Source organism: Berghia stephanieae, chromosome 6 (genome assembly GCF_034508935.2).
Source record: "Berghia stephanieae isolate SIO BIC M18660-M18661 chromosome 6, UCSD_Bste_1.3, whole genome shotgun sequence".
Taxonomy (NCBI): domain Eukaryota; kingdom Metazoa; phylum Mollusca; class Gastropoda; order Nudibranchia; family Aeolidiidae; genus Berghia; species Berghia stephanieae.
The window spans coordinates 33,154,990-33,178,715 of NC_088365.1; the positions used below are offsets into that span (position 1 = coordinate 33,154,990).

A 23,726-nucleotide genomic window follows, 5' to 3' on the forward strand; every position below is an offset into this window, starting at 1 on the left:
GAAATGACTTAAAATGTTTATTTACAGAATCAACAAGGTAAATTGTGTAGTTTTAAGTTAAATTATTAACAAAAAGTTGAAAAGAGACAATACGAAAAGAATAATACACTAGTTGATTATGTCACAATAGCTGTAATGAAGTTCTTATCCCAATTTAGACTGACAACTACATCTCATCCATTATCCTTATCATATACAGTCCCGGATAAAGTATGCTCTCTTGGAACCTATGGACCTAAAAATCTCAAGCAATTTATTTTCTTCATAACCATATTTTACGACACAATCCCATCACCCTTTTATTCTCTATTTACTTTTTTTAAAAACAACATTAACATATTTTTTATCAACGATAAACACCATGCGATTTTAAAAATCTGAAAAGGTATGATTGATGCAGCTTGAGAAAAGGCAGAACTTTCTTTTCTATTGTTTTAATTTCTAAAAAAAAGTAAAATCCTATGACAGATGGCTGAAATTCCGGTGAGGCAAATTATGAGTTGCCATTTCTGTATGACAAAAGTAGCTATGCGCAATTATTTTCATATTTGTCTTGCATCAATACCTACTCCCATTTTTTTTCACTTATATAATATAACAGGACAGTAATTACTTATACAGATCTTTATCTTGCACTGGTGCCTGCTCCTTAATTTCTTAATTACACATACAATCATTATAATACTGAATGACTACAACTGAAGAGATGGAGAGTATCGTGATTGGAAGCCAGATTCCATTCTATGTATGCTTTCCTCTAGAATACCCAAGCAACGTTGTATATTGTCTGTAGTGTTACTTCTCAGTGAGATGGCTGGGGAAAAGAAATAACACAATTAATTATATACAATTTAGATCAAGATAATCTTTACAATGTTGTATCCTCAAACGGGGTAATCTAACCACATGGGAAAACTTTGCATCTATGGCTTTGAAGCATTTTGAGTATTCTTAACCTTGTTGCAGTGTTTATCCTTGCTAAAAGACTTGATTTCCTACCATTGGAATTAACCCAACCACAAAACCAAAGCCAAAATAGGCAAAGGTACCACATTTGACGGTAGATATGCAATTCATATTCAAAAATGAAGAATTTCCACTTATATTCCTTCCATCTGTCTTTTGGAAGTTTTGCCACTTTTTTTTTTAATCAACCTGGAAAGCTCTCACTTGACTTATTAACTTCAAGCCTTCTGCTTTCGGTGTTATTCCACTTCACAACTTTGACCATTCATTTTATTTTTGTGATGATCCTCCAACAATCTGTAACTCTGCTAGTGAAGTTAATCTGGTTTCATATTTGATTTGTTTCAAATCGTTATCAAATGTAAACGGTAATGTTGTTGTTGATCATACCCAGCTTGTTTGCTTTGGCCAGAGAAATAGTGTATCATTATTTCTTGGCCAAAATTTCTGGTTTACAACATTGATTGTGCCTGAAAAGTTTCCATCTTAACTCAAGGATTTGGATTGACAAGGTTTTTTCAGAGAACTTTTTATATAACCTTTTGTTTGATATCTTTGCATGCCTCGTACATTCTTGTTTCACAAATATTTATCTATATCATGATGTAATTGTCAACTTGATATCATATATGAAGCTGTGTGACACATATTTTTTATACCATTTCGACACGAAAAAAGATAACTCCTGCATACTTTCAGTCTTTCTATTTTTAATCATCTGTCAAGAAAACTGTTAAACTTTTTACCCTAGCATCATTTTCATAGTTCTTTAAAAAAACTTGACATGAAATTTTACAGAACAATGGCCTTTCGTCACAGCATTCTTTACTCCACAGATTTAAAACAAAGGAATCAATTATATAGATTAATTTTAACTTTATCTTTGGACAACAAGTCAAACTAATCATACAAAGATAACTTCTTTCCATTGCATTATCAAAATTGTCTCCAATTCTTGAAATTCTACATACCTTCCACCGATTTCCGTGTGTGCTGTTCTTTGATGTTGTCGTCTAGATCACGATGCAGTTGACGGAGTTTATCAATATCTTGTAAGAACTGGGGAGTAGTTTTTTTGTTTATTATTTTTTTTAAGCAAGAAAAATTGAAAAGATATGAGACATTAAAATAGCAACAAAAATTATTTTTTTAAACAAAAAAAAACAAAAAAACAACAAAAACCCAAACTAAATGCAAGTGACTGGTCTGAAACCTGAAAAGTGTTCCCCCAATTGCCAGAAACTTGAAACTGACCCAATTCATTCCCCAATAAAAAGCAAAACCTGCAAGAGCAACATAATACTTTTTATAAACCTTAACCTCTTTGAGTTAAAGAGAAAAAACTGGTCAACAATTAAATAAATCCAAGTATACTAAACTACCTGGCAGTATCATATATGGTATAACCAAACTTTACAGTAGCCATCAAATGACAGAGGTCAAGTAGAACTTGATCCATCCAGCTTTCCATTAAAAATCTTTCAAACCGACAAACAAAGTCTTGGAAGTTCATTGTCTGGCATGACAGAATTTTCCTGCAAACTTTCAGCCGTGATTAGTATTCTAGGTAACTTAAACCCCCAATTAATATCCATAATTTTGAATTAAATATGTCCCTTCTTCTTACAAAAAATGAATATCTCCCTCTATTCTATTTATACTGTGTTTATAATAATCATTTTCATCAATATTGCCACTTTTTTCTCTTTTTCTTTTCTTTTTCAAGTTGTCATAGATTTTCAACAATAGAGATGTACAGCTCATTGCCTAACTTACTGTTTCTTAATACATTGCAATTTTGAAGTCTCACAAGATATGAGTGTGTAGTAAAGTACAGAGATTAGAAACCCACCAGTAATGAGTAATGAGAAACATTTTCTTTATATACCTGCATGTCTATCAGGAAGAGACAACATTTTGATCACTGCATCATATTTCATCCTATCATATTTCGTAATACAGATGGCACAAAGAATAAAATATAACAAAATTTCAAGAAAAATGTAATCAACTGATATCAATTGAAGTTAAGGAATTTTTCACTCATTTACATATACGACTCATCACCTCAATCTCAACATGTTGAGTTGAACAAGATGTTGTTCTGGAATGGAACCATTCGGTTTTGCCTCAATTGTTTCCATTTTGTAAGAGATTCTTACAATTTCTAACCTGATGAACGGTCGTGAACATTGAAATGTATCCCTCTTGGCAGAAATCCTGCTTTAAATGCAGACCTGCCAACCCTTCACATTCCAAAAGTGGAATCAGAATGCCTGAAAATAGGAATTTGAGACAAAAAATAGGAATTTCAGCCGTTTCACCCCCTCTTTCTCTTTGCTCTTTTAAAAAAATTATTCTTACCGTTATCATCATTTTTTGAAAATCGGAATTTTAGAGACAATGGCGGAATAGAACAAAAAGGAAGAGTGAAAATAGGAATGATTCCGCCAAAAGCGGAAGGGTTGGCGGGTCATCCTTAAAAAAAAAATTAAATTCTTTAACTGAAAGAGAAATAGGAAAAAAAAAAAAAAAAGGAGGGAGTGGATAGGACAATGCAATTCCACCTGGGTCAGAGGTTTTATTATCAAATATGAATGAAATATGTCTGGAGGTGTTTTCTGATGTGAAATAATGCATAAATAACATAAATCAAAAAAGTTATATTATTACTCACAGGCACAAATTTTTGAAGCTGTGTATGAACTTGTTTAGCAGCTGGTCCGACGCCATTGATGTCAGACTCTGATCTCTGACACCAGGCACCAATATGGGATTCATAACTATGTACAAAGCCAGAGGCCAGTTGATCAAGGTCCTGAATAGAGGATGACAACATCTCATTCATGGCACTGACCTCTTTATAGTTGCTGGGGGTCTTGAGATTTATCTGCAAAGTTATGAAGATAAAAGTAGAGAATTAACAAAACTGGATAAAATCAATATTGAAAAAAAGCATCAACACATGAGTTTATAAACGTTTGGAAATCTGGTATTTAGTGTGTAATTTTAAAGAATAAAATTATATTTTATGTATAGAATGGACTCTCTTCTTATTTATAAGTTAACTTTTAATAAAATAATACAGATATATATTGATATCCAACAATTACACTTTTAAAAATTAATCTTTCACAAAGTGAAAACATCCAAGACAAAAGCCAATTGTCCAGCTGTAAAACAAAAAGTCATTTAAGAGAACCGAAAAAACAATCCATCCCTAAAGGTTGATAAGTTCCTTCAACTTGAGGGGAGTTCCACAACCGCTTATCTATATTCATATGCAATTTTTGACAATTGAACCAAATGAGTCACAGAGTTGTATTTCCTGGTGTTTATTCCACCCAGATATATAAAATTTTCCTCGTGTAATAAAGGTAAAAGAAATGAATGAAATAAGTAGATAATTATTCTATAGCTTAAAATGTTTGGAAAAGTCAAATGAATTTGGCCAATAAGTGCATAAGAAAAAAGTGATGGCTATTTAAAATGTTCCCTCAGTGTATGTTTGGGAATCCACGTTCAAAAAAGTTTTTAATGACAATTAAATATTGACAGTACCTTCTTCTGAAGTTCTGCTATTTCTTCCTGTAATTTTTCAATTTGTTTAGCACACTCTTGTTGGGTCACCTTCAAAGCATCCAGACTAAACATGAAAATAAAACAATTATTTCAAGAATGTCAATAATGAATAGTGTTTAGAATTTTGGCATATCACAAATATAGGTGATCCCAGTTGCTCAGTTGGTAGAGAAATCACCCCACAAGAAAAGGGATAAGTTTCGATCCTATGTTAAGACAAGATGTTTTGGGGACTTTTTTTCTTTTAGACCATTCTGTCTATTCAACATGGATTGAGTAGCTGGATCTGTCAGATCTTATGAAAATTATGTTATGATAGCTAGCATCCGTTAAGTTGTGAATAATTGCTAATATTCGTTTAATGCTAGAAAAACAAGGTTCATCTCATCCATAGAGATCCAGTGCTCATTTTTATTAAAAGCGTATTGAAGGGTGGGAGTCCCCACAGGTCAGTTAGCAGAGCACTCACTTCACACACAAAGGGACTGAGATCGATTCCTGGTGCAATCAAGATTTTTTTCTGACCTCCCTGTCCCCCCAGAAGTGATTGGGTAGCTGTATCTATTGGATTTGGAGGAAAGTGCTTTGCAACAGACCAGCATCCTATCCGAAAGATAGCAAACAATTGCTATTGTCTGCTTCAGGATATAAAAACTGGGATAAAATCAAGGCTCCATGAGATTAATGGCTCTGAGGACTACTTTACAATGAAGAGTATAAAAACGCTACTTACCCAGAGTAATCATAGTCTATCTCCACCCTAAGATCTTTGGGAATCAGGTCTATCTTGTCGTCAATGCTTAAACACAAGCCTTGGCCAGCCAATCTATCTATGTAAGTACTTGCATCTCTTGGACTGGAAAAAACATTTTTTTTTAAATATGCAATTATGGTGAGATTTCCAATTCTATAAAAGACGAATGAAGAGGAACAAGCGTGCCCTGAGGACAACTTATTTCATACAATAGGTTGACTGACCTGTTGATTTGTTTGGACTCCTTTGACAAAGCCAACTCTATCAACTTGTTAATAAACATCTTTTGTTTGTTGACTGGAGCCACACCCTGGTGTGAAAAAAGTTATCAAAAATGAGGATGATGATAATAACAATAATATAATAATTATATATATATATAATAATAATAATAATAATAATAATAATAATAATAATAATAATAATAATAATAATAATAATAATAATAATAATAATAATAATAATAATAATAATAATAATATTAATGATGATGATGATGATAATGTATTCTTTTTTTAAAAATAGGGAATCGCCATCAGGCCGGCTGTCCAATGCCAAATTCGTTGTGCGCTTGTTATTGAATGTCAATCTATGATCAATTCCACAATATGGTAGTTTAATAAGTAAATTAAATGAGTGTCTGTTTGTAATAGCCTTTAATTTCCCACAAAATACTACTACTACTACTACTACTACTACTACTACTAATAATAATAATAATAATAATAATAATAATAATAATAATAATAATAATAATAATAATAATAATAATAATGATGATAATAATAATAATGATGATGATGATGGTGATGAAGATGATGATGATGATGATGATGATGATGCTGATGATGATGATGATGATGAGTAAAACATCTCAAATCTTAGATAACCCCTTAACAACAATAACTTGTAATTGAATAAGTCACAACATTGTCTACAAGTTATGTGTTTTGATTTTATGCTCAATCCAGGATCACGGGTTTGAAGTGAATGGCAAACCCACTAAGTTATTAAAAACAATACAGTTTACCTCTATGCAAATGAAACCAAACAAAAATCAACTTTTGCTTATTTGTTCAGATTATTGCATGAGTTTATAAGATCATCAAGAGCCTGTATCAATATAATAAAACGCTGATAATAATTCTTGATAATTTCAACATACAACAAAAAAGGACATTAAATATCAGACGTGAAGTGTGTTTAAGGGTATAAAAAGATTCCATCCTACATACCTTTATCAGATCAACATCTTCAGCATGACATAGACATAAACACTCAACAGCCTTCAAAATCCCTGGAAGTAAAAGTTGAGATTTTTAAAAAACTATAACATCATCTAAAACAGACAACAACGTATTGAAAAATAATTATCTCGTGTAAGTTCTGCATCAAAATGTTTTGATAAGATGGTAAAAAACTGATCTCAACATCATCATTATTATCATCATAATCATGATAATTGCTTTTTACTTTGTAATTCTATCATATACATTTGTGCTCATCTTTTGTTTTATGATTATTTTGATGTAGCTGGTTGGTTGTTTACATTTGCTTGGTGCGTCTTTCTTTGTACATAGAATTCTCCTTTACCATTTAAAGCTTTGTTGTCTACTAAAATTGTCATGCAGTCTACATCCGCAGATGATACTGCAAAATTAAATATCTTTACCTGAATGCAGAAAGACAGACACCCACAATTTACGATTTAAGCTCAGTTGGTAGAGGATTTACTTCCAGAAATCTATCTCAGTTAAATTGCAGTTGAAAGTATACCATAACACACAGACAATACCTTAGCCACTAGCTTAATCATTGCTAATGGGGCTTTTCAAACTAAGAATAATAATGAAACAACTAAAATATTTAGTGAACAAATGTGTCAATCAGCCAAGCCCCATTTAAAAATGATCTGTATTTTCACAATCGTCGCCATTCACTTATTTGCTTGCATTAACCTACCTAGAGGAAACAGAAAGCAGCGCTTATAGTAAGCATTTCTGGACAAAATAAGGGAAAACATGGTAATATTGTCAGTGTACAGACAGCAGTGATAAGGCTTCAAGAGGGTTGGCAATGGTTTTGACATCTCTTCTGCATCAACTGAGACAACAACCTTTGTGTTTTGACCCTCTTGTTTTTCTCTGATTTTAACAGAATTAAATGTTTTAGTTGGGACGAGTATATTCTTTTATGTTTTCAGATGGGATATCTTTGAAAAGGATCAAAATTGCAATTGTTGTCTTTTTGATTTGACACAAATACAATATTCTCTGCTCTCACGAAATTACTGTCCACTTTGCTCATCGTAAAAAATTGCAAACAAATTTATTTGTAACTTGTATCATCTTGACAGTAACTAAATCCGACACCCTATTAACAGACGACATGTTCACATTCCTCATCATGTAAAATTGCTCCTTTCTCAAACAAAACTCAATTGATCATTGCATTAAACATTAAGGCATGACAACTTTTATAGCAGTTAGGGGCTGACAACATTTGTCCTGAGAAAAGTAGAGAACTTAAATAATCATTCCCTCATCAATCACACATCTTACTTTCGCCCACTTTGCTTGCCTTACTGAACACCTACTCACACAACTTGACTGCATCAGCGCAGGACAAAAAAAAAAAAAAAGAGAAAAAAAAATAAGAAAAAAAAACCTACTGTCGTACCCGGCAACTTTCACTTCAATACTGGTGTCATCATGCACAGGTTTTGGGCACAACGAATTGAGGATGAAAATAATGACATTGTTGGGACTGCTGTAAAATGTTGATACAGACGTAATGTCGATATATCAGTCTTTCCAAAAAATGGAAAATGCAAGATACAAGGAAAGTTAATCTGTATGATTTAGTGGCCCTTAGAAGACCCGATTTTGAAATTTAGGACTTTTCACTTGATTGAATCATTTTATAAAACCTATCCCCATCACTAGCAATGACATTGAATAAGGAAGCGCCCTCAGGAGTTGTGCAAAGCTGAATAGGATCTTAATAGCTGCTGTAGTGACATGGATGGATATTGGTTCCAATGATGTACTTACTATCATGTTTATCTGACTTTGCACCAAGCATTCTCATCACATCAGCAACAATAGTGTCAACTGAGATCTCACCTCTGTCGTCAAGGTTCTAATTAATGATGATACACCTGGTGTCATTAGCCAATTACAAATTCTATTCTTGCTTTTTTCTAAAGACCAATTATTGCCAAAATCATTAGATTGTTATATCAATATAACCGTCTTCTGGTAAAAATGTACAAGATCTTTATTTATCAATATTATATAGAAAATAAAATGGGATTTCGATGTGATGTCGATATAATCGTTGTCAATATCTGCTTCACAATGTATTTGATATTTTTAACACCAGTTCTACTAATCTTTTCCAGGTATCTTTATCCATAATCCATGCTTTGCATGAGTTGAAAAAGTGATGATTTAATACGCATTTAAATTACTAGGTAGCATGCTTTCATTTTAAGTTAAGAATTGCATATCTCATGCTATGAAGATTGATTTCTTAGCAGTATTCAATTGTTTAATTTGTTATTAAAAATCAATGAAAAGGTTTTCCATCGTTATGCCCCAAATCATATATCTGCTAACTTAGTATTAATAACACAGCATAGTATAATATTGATTCAATCAAAATTTGAATATATTAACTTCAGATTACTAAAAACGAAAGCAAAACAACACAAGAGAAAACAAATTTTTCCATACTTTCAATTCTTAACTTGATAACTCTTCCTGTCTTTCTACTAGAAGGCTCTAAAATCTCAATGAAACTTGGCTGGTACCTGTGAATAAAGATGTGTAGCCTTAAAAGCAAGCAAAATGGAAATAACAATGTCTTCCAATTCTAGTTTTTAACTGTTGTATTATTGTATTAAAAAAAAAAAAGTTTAAAAAACTATTGTAAATAAAAATACTCACAGCAATAAAAGCCATTCCAAGATTTCAAGTCGCTCTTCACTTTCAGTTAGTAAAAGATGAGATATTTCTTCATTGCTGAGACCTTCTGTGAATGGACACTGGAGGATCTGTTAAGGTAGATATGAAAGGTTGCATAGATTGTCAGAGACCCGTTCTCCCATACAGTCAGCAATTGTGAAGGGTCAGTGGTTAATTTGTAAGGATATCCAAGGTGAAAAATAGATTGGCAGTTGACAGTAGTTTGTAGTGTTATCTGAACATGGTTGTCATTTGATATTTTGGAATTCTACGCCTAAAAGACTGGGCATTTAATTTTGAAATCAGTCAGCATCCTATTTGATATTTTGACTAGAGGGTATGTTCTACATGCATACAAAATAAATCTCGAACACGACTCAATTCCCTGTTTTAATCCCTCAATTTTCATAGTACTGGCAACACAAAAATCTGGCACACTATCAGAGGGTTTTACACGGAAATCTCAAACAAACTGGACGTTAACTTTCATATTCTTGATAAAATTATTTTGCCTCTATGTGGCGTTAACTGTGTTGGTTAATGTGTTACGAGCATGCATGTGCATAGTAAGTGTATGTGTGGAGGGGGAGGGGGGGGGGAGGTGCAAGAAGCATGTTTGATCATTTTCATGTAAGCCATGCCTCAATCTATTAAATGTGTACCAATACCAGTAAAAGTCTAGAGAGGCAGTGTTGTCCTTAGGCTGTTACTGTTACTGTTATGTATTAAAATCAAAGTGATTAGGTGTGGTGCAGATGGGGTGAGAAGAGAGGCGAGAAGTGAGGAATGCTAGTAAATAGGTATGCTGATTGTGTAATCAATGATGGGACATGGCAGCTTTGTCTTCTTATCGCTGCACAAGTAAAGGGGAGCATTATTCCACCTGCTGTTGAATTAAAGAAGGCGCATTAAAAGCTACACCTCATTATAATGGGCTACACCTCATTAAAACGGGACCTTACCTAAATTATCATGTTTACCCCCCTGACACTGACATTCCTCTTCATATTTTTTGTAAAATACTCAACACGTAAATCTTGAATGAACGGACCCGGTCCCTACTTGTTCAAGATTTATGTGCTGCACTTTAGATGTATTCTATTGATTTACAAGAAAGCAAATCTACCTGAAGCTGTGCCCTTGTCACTGGATTAGCAATAAATATATCCGTTTTCCATTGTATTCACATTTTAAAGGTCTGTAGAATTTCAACTTATGGTAAGAAGTTCTATTAGTCAAATATGACAACCCAACTATTGAGAGAAAGAGAGGGATAAAGGTCCCCCCCCCCTCCCCCCTCCATATATATTTCATTATCATGGGTACCTTAAAGTTCCTCAAAAGGTCTGCATTTTAATTTTAAGGGGATGTTTTCCACATGAAAAACGTGATATTTGAGTAATATGCCTATTGCAATTTTATCCTGAAATGATGTTCTATCCAGTGCTATTTATTATCATAATCACCAGATGATCACGAGAATAGGATAATAAAATCTATTTTATTTCTTTGGTTGTAACAACATATCTGTTACATGAAATAATATGACTCCAACCATATTTGATGAAATTTCCCTGAAAACCAAGGGTAGGTAACTCTAACATTATTTTAGTTACTAAAGGAAGTGGAAGAGTCTCTACCCCTATTCTGAAAACCCTTGAATTCCCTGTACTAGATACCCTCACTTTTATTTTTAATGATTTTGAATTTGACCAAATTTCCTTTGTAAACGTAAATGGCGAAATCTGGCTTGTGGAATCCTCAAGTTACTTTGACTGACTTTTGTTACCTATACTATCAGGGGTGAGAATGACTGGTCACTAAAAGGGAGGAAATTTTTCAGCGCTTAAATCAAGAACCATCCATGCAAAAATAACCTATACCTTTAAATTTCATTAAAAGTTATTGTGATGCAATCCAAAATGTGTCTCCCAGCAATTTCTGACATCACTCGGAGGAATTTCAAAAACTGAAAGTGTAATTATAACATGGTGGTTGTAGTAATGGTAGTGGTAGGGATAATGATGTGGTGGTGGTAGTAGTAGTTGTGGTGAGGATGATGATGTGATGATAGTTGTAGTAGTAGTGGTAGTCGCCACATACATCTCCCATATTCACAGATTCACTAATGCCCACATCCCATTGTTTCAAGTTGACTAGAGATGCCAACTTAAAATTTGGCTCACGTAAATTTCAGAAACAATTCCGAACAATTTCAATGCTTAAACAGGAATTTCTGCAAACAAAATATAATCTATTGAGATCTATAATCATCCTAATACCCTTTGTTTCAAATCAAGTAAAGTTCCAAAACCAATTTATGACGTATAAAATATTAAAATGAATGGTAGGTGTGGTGGTAATAATGATATGATGGTGGCTGTTGTAGTAGTGGCAGTAATGATAATGTATGTGGTTGTGGTGGTTGCAGAAGTGGTGGTGGTGATATTGTTGTGTAGGAGGAGGTTGTAGTAGTGGTGGTTAGGATGTAGTAGTGGTTGTTGTTTAAGGGTTTACGGCGCTTGCAACACATTAAGGTCATATCAGCGCCAGTAAAAAGGAAGAAAATTGGATAGTAAAAAGTTCTAGAATTACAATTAAAGCACCCAAGAAAAAGTAAGACACAGGTGAACGGAACAAAAAGGGATCAGATGTAGATTCCAAGAGCATACGACCAATGTACTTAGTTTGAGATCACCTATAACTCTCATCCGGGCACAAAGAGGAATGCACTCAAATGCTTACATTATACATTCAAAATAACAAATATAATAATACATAACAGAGAGATGATTTACAAGGAAAAAAATATCATCTCCCAAAACAATAACTGTGCATTTGACTGTTTCCCTTCCAGTAAGGACTCTGGCCAGGGCCAGGACAAAACCAAGTAATCTCATTCCAAGACAAAGACAGAAAGCATGTTGGAAAATAGATATAAGGGGATAGAAGACATAGTATGTACCCCCTTGCCCACTATGGGAGGTCAGGAACCCCACCCAGGTGTGTGTGTGTTTGTGTGTGTGTGTGTGTGTGTGAGTGAGTGAGCGAGCGAGCGAGAGAGAGAGAGAGAGAGAGAGAGAGAGAGAGAGAGAGAGAGAGAGAGAGATAGATAGATAGAGAGAGAGAGAGAGAGAGAGAGAGAGAGAGAGAGAGAGAGAGAGAGAGAGAGAGAGAGAGAGAGAGAGAGAGAGAGAGAGAGAGAGAGAGAGAGACTGCGCAAAGTGAATATAGTGATAGGTACAGAGAGATTAAAGTGAAAAACTTACCGAGATTAAAGTACTGAGTGAATTTAATTGTTAATTGCTTTGTTTGTTAATCGTAAATATTAAGTTAACGTATGTTTCATATTGGCAATTGCCAGGAAATTAACATTTTAATTGAATCCTCTGTGTGTGTGTGTGTGTGTGTGTGTGTGTGTGTGTGTGTGTGTGTGTGTGTGTGTGTGTGTATCATTGTTAAGTACATGACAATGAAAAGTGAAAACTTATCGAGGCTAAAGAACTGGGTGCACTTTACTGATTTGAGTGAGAGAGAGAGATAGAGAGAGAGAGAGAGAGAGAGAGAGAGAGAGAGAGAGAGAGAGAGAGAGAGAGAGAAGATGAGAGAGAGAGAGAGAGAGAGAGGGAGAGAGGAGGGGAGAGAGGAGAGAGAGAGAGAGAGAGAGAGAGAGAGAGAGAGAGAGAGAGAGAGAGAGAGAGAGAGAGAGAGAGAGAGATCTCAAAGATGAGTACAGAAAAATGAAAGTGAAAAATTAACGAGACTTAAGAACTGAGTGAACTTTATTGATTTTTGTGTGCACGTGTATATGTTTGTAGGTCATTTCAGCGGATTTAAGTAAGATCAAAAGCACCGGAGAAAAAGTGACTGGTTCAAATAGGGCTCACAAACGGACGCCAAGATCAAACTATCAATGTAGTTAGATTGAGGTCACCTAAAAGTCTCACCAAGACAAAAGCACATAATCCTTATGAGAGAAAAATACAAAATTTAGAATGACAAATCTAACGTCACACAAAAGAGAAATGATATACGAGGACAAACATATCATCTCCCAAAAACGACTATACATTTAATTGTTTCCCTCCGTGCCAATGAATCCGGCCAGGAAAAGGATCAAGCCAAGACAAAGGCAGAAAAGCAACTCTGATCCATGCAAGTCACAAGATCCCACCAGGAAGATGATGTGATAGTGGTGCTTGCACTAGAGGTGGTACTGATTACAATGAGGGCAGTGATGATGTGGTTGTGGAGATGGTGTTACTGATGATGATGTGATAGTTGCTGTCGTAGTTGTGGTAGAGATGGTGATGATGTCATGATGGTTCAGGGGTGAGAATGACTGGTCACAAAAATGGAGTTCAAGACCTATCTATGCGACAATAACGTATAAATTTGAATTTCATTAAAAATTTACTGATATGCAATCAAAAATGTGTATCGCAATAATTTCTGACACCACTTGGAGGAATTTCAAAAGTTGAGAGTGTAATTACAACATATTGTAGTAGTAAGAAAAGATGGCAGTAGGGATGATGATATGGTGGTTGTAGCTGTAGAGGTGTTGGGAATGATGGTGTGGTGGTGGTTGTAATAGTTGTGGTAGGGATGATGTGGGGTGGTTGTAGTAGTGATAGTTGGGATGATGTGGTGGTGGAGGATGTATTTGTATTGGTAGTAGGAATGATAATGTGGTGGTGGTTGTTGTAGTAGTGGTGGTAGGGATGATGATGTGATGGTAGTTGTAGTAGTAGTGGTTGTAGCTGTAGTGGTGGTGGTGCTAGGGATGATGATGTGGTGGTGGTTGTAGGTAGTAGCAGTGGTGGTGGGGATGATGATGTGGTGGTGGTGGTGGTGGTAGGGATGACGATGTGGTGATGGTTGTAGTAGTAATGGTGATAGGAATGATGATGTAATGGTTGTTGTAGTACAGGTGGTGGTTGTAAAAGTAGTGGTGATAGGGATGTTGATGAAGTGGTTGTGGTGAGCCTTTTTAAAAGGCGGAATAGTGATGGTGATGGGCGGAGATAAACCACCATTTAGGCGGAAATCCGCCTTTAGGCAGAAAATTCTCAGCCCTGACTATGAAGAGTTTTAACTCTTTTCTTTTTAATTTCTAACTGGACTTCCACTTCCAAATGATCATTGATTTTATTTTTTGAAGTGGCAATTCGGACTAGAGTCTGAATAGTCACCTGTGTCCATTCGGACTCAAACTCTAATGCATACAGAGGGGAGGACAACACAATGTGGGCAGTAGGCAGAGGGTGGGAGTGAGAAAGAACAGGAAAAAGAGCTCACCCATATCACACTGACTCTGACTCAGCTCAAACCCCTACTTTGGATTATAGGAGTGTTGCCTGTCTCACACTATCAGAATATGTAATTTTATAATTATCTATTTTTGTCCTGATTTTATTTGGACATTGTTTTATGTTGTTAAAAAAGCTTTTCCTTTATACCACAGTTACTTTAACTGACTTTTGTTTCTTTTGAAGAGTTTTAACTCTTTTCTTTTTATTTAATCTGGACTTCCAATTGATCCATGATTTTGTCTTTCTTGTACAATAACGCGGGTTGATAGTTACTACAATCGTAATTTTGTTTTGCATTAATTTTATGCAATTATCAATGATTAAAATAATAAAAATTTTAAAATCAACAACAAAAACAAACAAACAAAACAAACAACAATAACAAACAAACAAGCAAAAAATATACTGCCATGGAAGACTATTCAGGCTGAGTCTGAATAGTCGGTTGATTGGGAGGCCTTCTGAAAGCTCCTACATCCCCAGTATTCTTTTTCTTTTACATAATGTTCTAGTAGAGGGTTTTAAAAAAGTTTCCCCCCTCCCAAACCTCCTACTAGAATATTATTTTAAAAAAAGAATACTGGGGATATAGGAGCTTTTGAAAGGCCGGTTGATTGCACTTGTGCATTGGAATTTGAGTCCGAATAGCCACGGGAGACTATTCAGACTCAAGTCCGAATACCTGCAGCCTTTACTCTACACTACACTTTATATAAAAGTAAAAGCGCGGGTTAAGACTACATATTGATAGTGTTACTATAATTGTTATTTTGATTTGCATCAAGTCTGCCAATAATCTGTTGATAGCACATACACATTGGAATTTGAGCCACGGGAGACTTTTTGTAGTTCGGGTGGAGTGCAGTCGGAGTAAGGAAACCACTCAGTATTTGAAAAGTGAAAGTGATTGGCATGAATGGCAGTGTCTACGCACATGGTAACCGGGCACCTAGCCTCAGGATCTACGTACACGGCAGCTCCGGTAACTGGTTTGCCGCTACAATACAAGCAATGGATGGACCTCGCTCTGTATGTGTGTGTGTACGTGTATTATTTTTTTTAAATCAAACAATACAATTTAACCCATTAAAGGCGAGATTCAAGGTTACCGTGTACGTTGATTCTGAGGCTAGGTGCCCGGATTAGTAACGAAAATAATGGGAGACCTTCCATAAGCTACTACATCCCAAGTCTTCTTCCGATTTGTATTTTCACCGTTGATCTTTTGTCATGTGTTTATTTATTCAATTTGTCATCATATAGAAGCATATACAAACCATTATAGATTAGTCAAAGTTTAAACTTCTTTCAACTAAGAACACAACAACCATTTAAGCAAAATTACAAAAGACACATCCCCTTCCTGCCCCCTATGTCAACACCCCAATGAAACAGTAACACACCACTTGCTTGAATGTCAACCTCTTGAAGACCTGAGATGCACATTCCTCCCACCAAATCCAAGCATCAGTAACACACTTTATAGTCACCTGGAACAACTACAAAAGACATCTAACTTCTACGTCATGGCACAAGACCGAAGGGCTAGAGCTCAGGTGGTCGCTGGTTCGGATAAGTAAGTAAGTAAGTAAAGTTTAAACTTTCCTAATAAGACCATTGTTTTGATCATCCACGACCACCATTTAGTTTGTGCAAGAGTAGTATCGAGTAGCGTATTTATAACAGTACTTGGGTGGCTAAATACCAAAAAAAAAACAACAGTACATAAACGTTTAAATATCTGCGATATTCCTCTTTATAACGAAGTTATGCATCTTTAATTGAACCCCCCAAAACTTTTAGTAAAAGCGAACAGTAATTTCCAGTCACAACTTTCTTATGGGCGAGTTGGGTCACAATTTGACTCCCACTGCTGCTGCTCACTAACGCTGTGATTATCCCCAGACACTTGTCTGGGGATAATGAAAATTCGTTATCCCCAGACACATATTTGAAACTCCGCTCTTTTAAACAATTATCCACATTCCAGAATATGAATGTTTCCAAATGCACATAGAAATAAGGAAAGTTAATAAAATATCTATAAAAACATAAAATTAACCAACATTAAATCAGTTGTTACTACATATACACAATATGCGTTGACTTCGAAGTGGGTGTCATAGCCGAATGGTTTAGTCGTCTGCCCTGGAAGTTTTACCAGAATCGACGTTGTGGGTTCGAATCCTGGTTCCGCCACTTTTTTTTTTTTTTTTAATTCCGTCTTCTTTTTACAGAACGTTGCAAGGGATAAATGTCCCATCCATCCTCCTCCCCACCTCTTTTTTTAAATATATCTATATCTATATAAAAATGTTATAGATATTTTATTAACTTTCCTTATTTCCATGTGCATTTGGAAACATTCCATATTCTGGAATGTGGATAATTGTTTAAAAGAGCGGAGTTTCAAATATGTGTCTGAGGATAACGAATTTTCAATATCCCCAGACAAGTCTCTGGGGATAATGACAGCCGCTCACTAAACTGCCTAAAGTTACCGTGTAAGTGTAAGTGTACGTCGCCCGAGGTACTTTGGTAAAAAATTCAAATTGGATTGAGCTCAATGAAACCTATATCATTTTAAAGTGCTTTTCAACACGATTCTAATGATACCAAAATTGTGAAAATCAGATAAGCAGAAAAAAAGTTATGTTAGTTTAAAGGCTGAAAAATGGTCTTCTATTTGCCTTTGTTATTTACTGACGGACTTTGTGACCTGAAAATTGTTGCATTTCCGGTAGTAACCACCATTTGGATTTCAAAACTGGTCTAAAATGGCCGCTAAGATTTGAGTAAGGATTTTACTGGAACGAATTTCATGGATGCGGTATACAACTTTGCCCTGAATTTAATTTTATAAAAAAGTTAAGATGTTAAATAAACGTGCCAGCATGAAATTTTGATTTACCAAGTTCTAATCTTTTAATTATCATCCAAAGCTAAATTATACCCTATTTTATCCATAATCAAAAGTTATGCTAAATTGTCATTGATTTTAAAATAAACTACACCAAACGATAGAGTAATTTCTCCTGAATAAAATAAGACATCAATCATTAAAATCCATCCATAAACAAAAAATCTATGGAACTTTTTCTGAGACCCATCACTCAAAAGTCAAAAAAATCGGGTCACAGCCACTAGGCCATTTATCGGCTCCCTGCTGGAGGGCCAAATGGACGTTTACCAAAGTACACTCCGAAAGTTGATTTGCATCAGCGCCAGTTTGGGTATCGTTCCTATGTTCTGCACCCCCCAAAAACTGTTATAAAATTAGCGCTAAATGCGTATTATATTAGCAAAACTCACATCTAAACTATCTCTCCATCGCTTGATTGGACTAGACGTCATGGTTTGATTTCGTGGTTTGTTTTCATTTTGGAATTGAAAAAGTGAAAGTGTAAAGAGCAGACCTAATTTAATGTTGAGTTCAAATGAGTTCTATTCACTGAAATTGCCAGGTTTTTTATTCAGATATAAGCATTCAAAAACTCACATTACTTGGGTATCTACAAAAGTAGTCATTGAATTATTTGTTCTGAATTCTTGGTCTAGTTTTGGTTTTTAATTATATTTTACTGATGCACAAGGGTTTGTGAGATAAAAAGAAGAAGGAAAAGATGACATTAGCAGTCTTTTATGTTTTTATTATAATCCATTCTGGCAATAACAAGGTCATAGGTCAAGCTTTTGTTTACAAAATAATAGGGTCTAAATAATATTAGCTTCATTCATCATCTTCCGGCTTGTTTCGCTTTCAATTTTCAATCACAAATTCGAGACAAAAATTGATTCGTATTACACTGATAGAAACTGAAAGACAATGGTGATAAAAGCGATATCATTTTTCTCACTTGCCATTCTTGTTTTAGCAGGTCTCTTCAGTCTAGACTGCATGAATCCCATAAGGATAACCACAAAAAATATTTTGAACAACATATTGCAAAATTTCAACCTGTCAGTGTCAGCGCCTGTCAAAAGCTCTGGTAAAGTGTTCACGAAAGAAGAACTTTCACAGTACAAGGGTGAAAACGGTGGGGAGGTTTATCTAGCAATAGCGGGCAATGTATTTGATGTCTCAAGGGGAAGAAGACACTATGGCCCGGGAGGGGGTTATGAGTTTTTCGCTGGTATCGACGGATCCAAGGCATTTGTAACAGGGGATTTTGATGAATTTGGATTAGTTGATGACATCAGTGACTTGTCAGAATCTCAAATCCTTTCATTGGACGGTTGGAGATCTTTTTATGAAAAAGATTATTCCCATATAGGTGTTGTTGAGGGTTCTTTTTATGACAACAACGGTAAGGAAACTGATATGATGCAGTTGTACAAAGAAAAGCTGAACATTGCAAACAAGGAAAAAGAGTTGCTTGAAAACGACAGGCAGCTTTTCCCCCCTTGTAATTCTGAATGGAGTCAAAACAGTGGTAGTCGTGTATGGTGCACAAAATTAAGCGGTGGAATCGAAAGAAATTGGGAAGGAGTGCCAAGAATGTACTACACAGTAGGTACGTCAAAACCACGATGTGCATGCATCAGAGAAACGGGACCGCCTTCGCATAATCCCAACAGCAAAAACCATAAAAACAATGGGGATCTTGATAATCCAAATTTACATCTTTATCCTGGATGTGAACCTGATTCAAAGTCGTGTGTTTTGAATAACCAATAACTTGTGATTTGTAATTACTCTGTGCCAAGGTAATGATCGTAATGACATAAAAAAAATAATAAATAAATAAAACAATAACCTGCAGCCAGTTTCTGTTTTTGCAAGAAATGATTTCATATTTTTAGCCTGCCATTTTGTCATAAAGCATTTGAATTGATTTAATGATCAAAAAATTAATTATCTTATTATAATCTACAATTTATTTCGCTTCCTTCTTTTTAATTTGATTGTATTACTTAAATCATCAAGCTTAACCAATAATTAATGTTATCATATTCTTTTGATATTCTTTAATGACAGTGCAGCATGGAAATCTCAAACAAGTCGAGACCTACAACTGATTTAATTTACATGTTTGTACATGTATCTAAATGGAAAGATTATGATATTTGTTTTGCACAATGACAATTTTTAGAATGTCGATGTGTACAACAAGAGTAAGAAGGGTTAGAGAAGTCTGAATAAGCTGATATCAATACCTATCTGAATTTTAGGAGCTATAATGAGCGAAATAGCTAATAAATCAATATTTATAAACCACATCACAACATGATTATTTTCCATTTGCGAGCCACATCGAGATCAGGGAAATCCATTAAAAGCCAGTTTTATTGACAGCAATATATTATATTATGGATTTTGGGCTGTTTCGGTCTTGAAAGGTTTACCCTAGCAAAATTACTAATTGCAGTTCTTCTTTTGTTCAGTGGCTTAAGACTGTACTTTTTAAAGCAGTATAGTACTATGCCTTATCATTTCTCCCTTGTGTGAAATCAGGAATTAGTTAAAAATAATACTGGTGGTATTTGATATCGGAACAAAAATGTTACTTTTTAAATTTTTTCTCTTAGGAAACCAGGTTCTATGGAATGGCATAATGCAGGAATTATGGTGCACTGACTTTAATGATTAAAAAAAAAATATCTCTATTGTGTCAGCAATTTTTAGTGTATGTCAGAAGGCAACAATATTTTTGGCTTAAAAATAAAAGATTAGATATAGGTAAAGCAAAAATTCACATGATTCTTAATCCTTATATAAATGATGGGAATGGGACACATTATGATTTCATTCATATTGCATAGTCACTCAAATGTTGTAAATGTTATTGTGTTGTATGGATAGATATACACTCCAGCACGGTTTCCTCGAACTCCTCAGGACATGCTAAAATGTTAGAGGAAACCGTATATTTCCATGATTTTTTATGGGGATGGGGGTGGGGGGGGGGGGGGGGGTCAGTGTGTCTCAGCTGTATAGTCTTTGCTTCATACCCGAAATATATTTAGTTTGAATATTCACTATCTTATGAAGATGTCAACAAGCCACCTCTCCCAAGCTCAATTTGCAGCACTGCGCTGCGGCTGGCATCTGGTCATTCCAGTCTTCCTTTTGACTAAAACCTAAGACAAATTTACACATGGGGATGGTTAAAGAGAATTTTATTTTTATTTACCTTATTAATGTTACACAGTGTGTGTGTGTGTGTGTGTGTGTGTGTGTGTGTGTGTGTGTGTGTCGGGGACAGGATGGGGGGGGGGGGGGGGGGGGGGGCTCCGTAGCCAACCATCACATCATGGTGCGTGACATTGAAATTGGAAGTAATGACGAACTGATTGAATAACAGTTATGCACATTTTTATTTTCATTGAAAAGTTACGCCTGTCTCATTCAAATTTAAAATTGTGCCGGCCGGTAGAGTGATGATTTTACGTTGCATCTGTTAAGCCCATTGTAAAATCTAGATTTCTGCCACTTGTCATAGATAACTTTGCATGTGTTGATTAACAAAAAATGTAAATTGAAACAGTATGCTCTCCAATGTCCATAAATTTCATACTATTGTACAGGTTGCTACTGTGGGCTCTGTTTGATTAAGTATTTTAACAATGCTGTCTACTGCCATGTACATTTTATGCCTGAAAGAGTAGGCTATGATAAATGCCTTTGAAATGAATACAATTATAATGCTTGGAAAATTATTGTCTGGCCACTCTGGTTTCAGAGGCTCATCATCGTGCCATCATCACTGCCATCATCGTGATGAACATTGTTGTCTGTGTGGTGTATTTATGTCTTATGTGTCTCTGTGTATCTAAGTCTAAGGGTGATTGTGATTGTTTGATTGTGTGTGCGTATGTCAGGTTTAAGAAATGTTAATTTCTTTTCATTCCTGTTTCATCATCATCATCATCATCATCATCATCATCATCATCATCATCATCATCATCATCATCATCATCATCATTATCATCATCACCATTGTTTTCTTTTTCTTTATATTTTTATAAACACATGTATTATAACTTTGATTGGGGAAAAAAAATATAATAATTTGGATTTATATATAATTTATAATATGATATGTGACTAATTGTTTCAAAAAATTATTGTACCGGAGTGAACCCAATGCTATAATTCAGTTTCAAGTTTATACAGTAATAAAATTTGAGTTTGTGTAGGTATTTTCATCGAGAAGTGCGTGGTTTATTTTCTTGAGTTTTAAAAATAACAACAACAAAAAAAACCCTGATTTTTTCCTTTTTTCTAATTATTTTGTCTTTAAAATCAGTTTTCTTTATCTACATTAATTCATTCCGACATCATACTAAATTGACGCTGAGGGTCACATTTTATTCTTAATGATATTATGATATTCCTGTTTGCAAAGAATTGTTCTTTTCACTGTATCCTTTATAAATTTGACAATTTCTCCGGGGTTTTTTTTTTTTTGTGTCTGTATTAATGTCATAAAGTTATTATGTCTACTATTTAATTTATATGACTATGTGTGGTTATGTGTTTGTGGTGTGTGTGTGTGTGTGTGTGTGTGTGTGTGTGTGTGTGTGTGTGTGTGTTTCGTAATATTATTTATTGTCTCTATAATAATTTGATATGACATTTTATATATTACTATCATGAATATACTTTTTACTGTACTGCCATGAATTGAGCTTCTACTTCTACTAATGTTGTTACTACGGTATTCTTAAACATTTCATCATCTATTAAATAAAGATCTATGGTAGTTTTGTCTGTTTGTTTGTTTGTTTTTAATTGACTGCATTTTTCTTGTCGAACTGAATGTCTCATTTGTTTTAAGCCTCATCTGTGTTCAGAATATAATCTTGAGCTTTCTGGTTGGGGTTTTCTGACCTCCCATGGTGGGCGGAGAGGTCACTTTCTATGTGTGCTATATTCCCCTAGAATTGTATGGGATCTTCTGACCTCCAATGGTGGGCGGAGAGATCACTTTTGCTCTTTCTTCTATTCCCCTGTAATTGGATGGGGTCTTCTGACCTTCCATGGTGATATCGGAGAGATCACATTTGCTGTGTCTACTATCTCCCTATCTGTTTTCCCCTTCAATGTTGGTCCCTTTCTTCTCTTTTTTTTTCTTTTTTAGGCACCTGTGTGGAGTCCTCTGACCTCCCATGTTTGGCAGGAAGTCATTCGCTGTACCTTATATCCCCTTATCTCTATTTTCCAAGTTGCTTTCTGTCTTTGTCTTGGAATGAGATTTTTTGGTTTGTCCTGGTCCTGGCCGGAGTCTTTGACTGAGAGGGAAGCATTCAATGTACAATATTAGTTTTGGGAGATGATATTTGTTTCCCTTGTAATTCATCTCTCTGTCTGGGTGGGGTTCCTGATCTCCCGCCTCCCATAGTGGGCAGAGAGGTACATACTGTGTCTTCTATCCCCCTATGTCTGTTTTCCAACATGCTTTCTGTCTTTGTCTTGGAATGAGATTACTTGGTTTTGTTCTGGCCCTGACCGGATACCCTGACTGGGAGGGAAACAGTCAAATGTATAGTTTTGGGAGATGATATTTTTTCCCTTGTAAATCATCTCTCTGTTATGCACTGTATTATGTTTTGTTTATGTATGATATACGATTTGTAAACATTTGAGTGTATTCCTCTTAATGGGGACCCGTGCTTGCGTCTAGATGAGACTTTTAGGTGAACTCAAACTAAGCACAATGATAGTGTTCTCTTGAAATCTACATCTGTTCCCTATATTAACCAATTCCCCTTTGTCTGCCTTATTCTTGGATGCTTTAATTGTAATTCTAGAACTTTCCCATTTTCTTCCTTTTAACTGGCGCTGATATGACCTTAATGTGTAGCAAGCGCCGTAAAACCCTTAAAAACAAAAACAAAACATCATCTCTCTGTAATTTTTTTTGGAGTTTTGTTTTAAATACTGTTTTGTAAACATTTGAGTGTGTTCCACTTAATGGGATTATGTGTTTGTTATGTGCTCTTGTGGAATGACACTCGCTTTCGGACCAGGAGGTCCTGGGTTCGAGCCTCGCTCGGTGCATGGTTGAATCCTTGGAAAAGGCTCTTTACTCATGTGCTCTTGCCGTACTCAGATGTAAAATACAGCGTTGTCCCTGTCAGAAAAAAAAAAAAAAAGTTATATTATCGCCTAACAGTAACAGACGTCATGTCTCGTTC

At 35.1% G+C, this 23,726-nt stretch overlaps 2 protein-coding genes across 2 annotated transcripts; one reads left to right on the top strand and one right to left on the bottom strand.

The window, feature by feature from the left end:
* On the bottom strand, window positions 1-18,034 carry LOC144974903 (HAUS augmin-like complex subunit 7). Its single transcript, XM_078918376.1, has 10 exons — window positions 17,898-18,034; window positions 9,253-9,359; window positions 9,040-9,116; window positions 6,538-6,599; window positions 5,527-5,612; window positions 5,282-5,404; window positions 4,528-4,612; window positions 3,644-3,856; window positions 1,938-2,025; window positions 1-814 (listed from the first exon to the last, which is right to left on the bottom strand). The coding sequence occupies exons 1-10, from the start codon at window positions 17,937-17,939 to the stop codon at window positions 693-695; spliced, it is 1,005 nt and encodes a 334-aa protein (XP_078774502.1). The 5' UTR covers window positions 17,940-18,034; the 3' UTR covers window positions 1-692.
* Window positions 18,035-18,298: 264 nt separating this feature from the next.
* Window positions 18,299-22,295, top strand: LOC144974904 (neuferricin-like). Its single transcript, XM_078918377.1, has one exon. It carries the CDS (start codon window positions 18,412-18,414, stop codon window positions 19,261-19,263), a length of 852 nt encoding a protein of 283 aa, XP_078774503.1. The 5' UTR covers window positions 18,299-18,411; the 3' UTR covers window positions 19,264-22,295.
* Window positions 22,296-23,726: the final 1,431 nt, after the last annotated feature.

Coding starts and splice junctions, on each gene's coding strand:
- LOC144974903 (XM_078918376.1), bottom strand. CDS start 17,939: ATGACGTCTAGTCCAATCAAGCGATGGAGAGATAGTTTAGAT. Junction 9,360..17,897: donor GATGGAGAGATAGTTTAGAT/GTGAGTTTTGCT, acceptor CTACCTTAACAG/ATCCTCCAGTGTCCATTCAC. Junction 5,613..6,537: donor AAGATGTTGATCTGATAAAG/GTATGTAGGATG, acceptor TTTTCACACCAG/GGTGTGGCTCCAGTCAACAA.
- LOC144974904 (XM_078918377.1), top strand. CDS start 18,412: ATGGTGATAAAAGCGATATCATTTTTCTCACTTGCCATTCTTGTTTTA.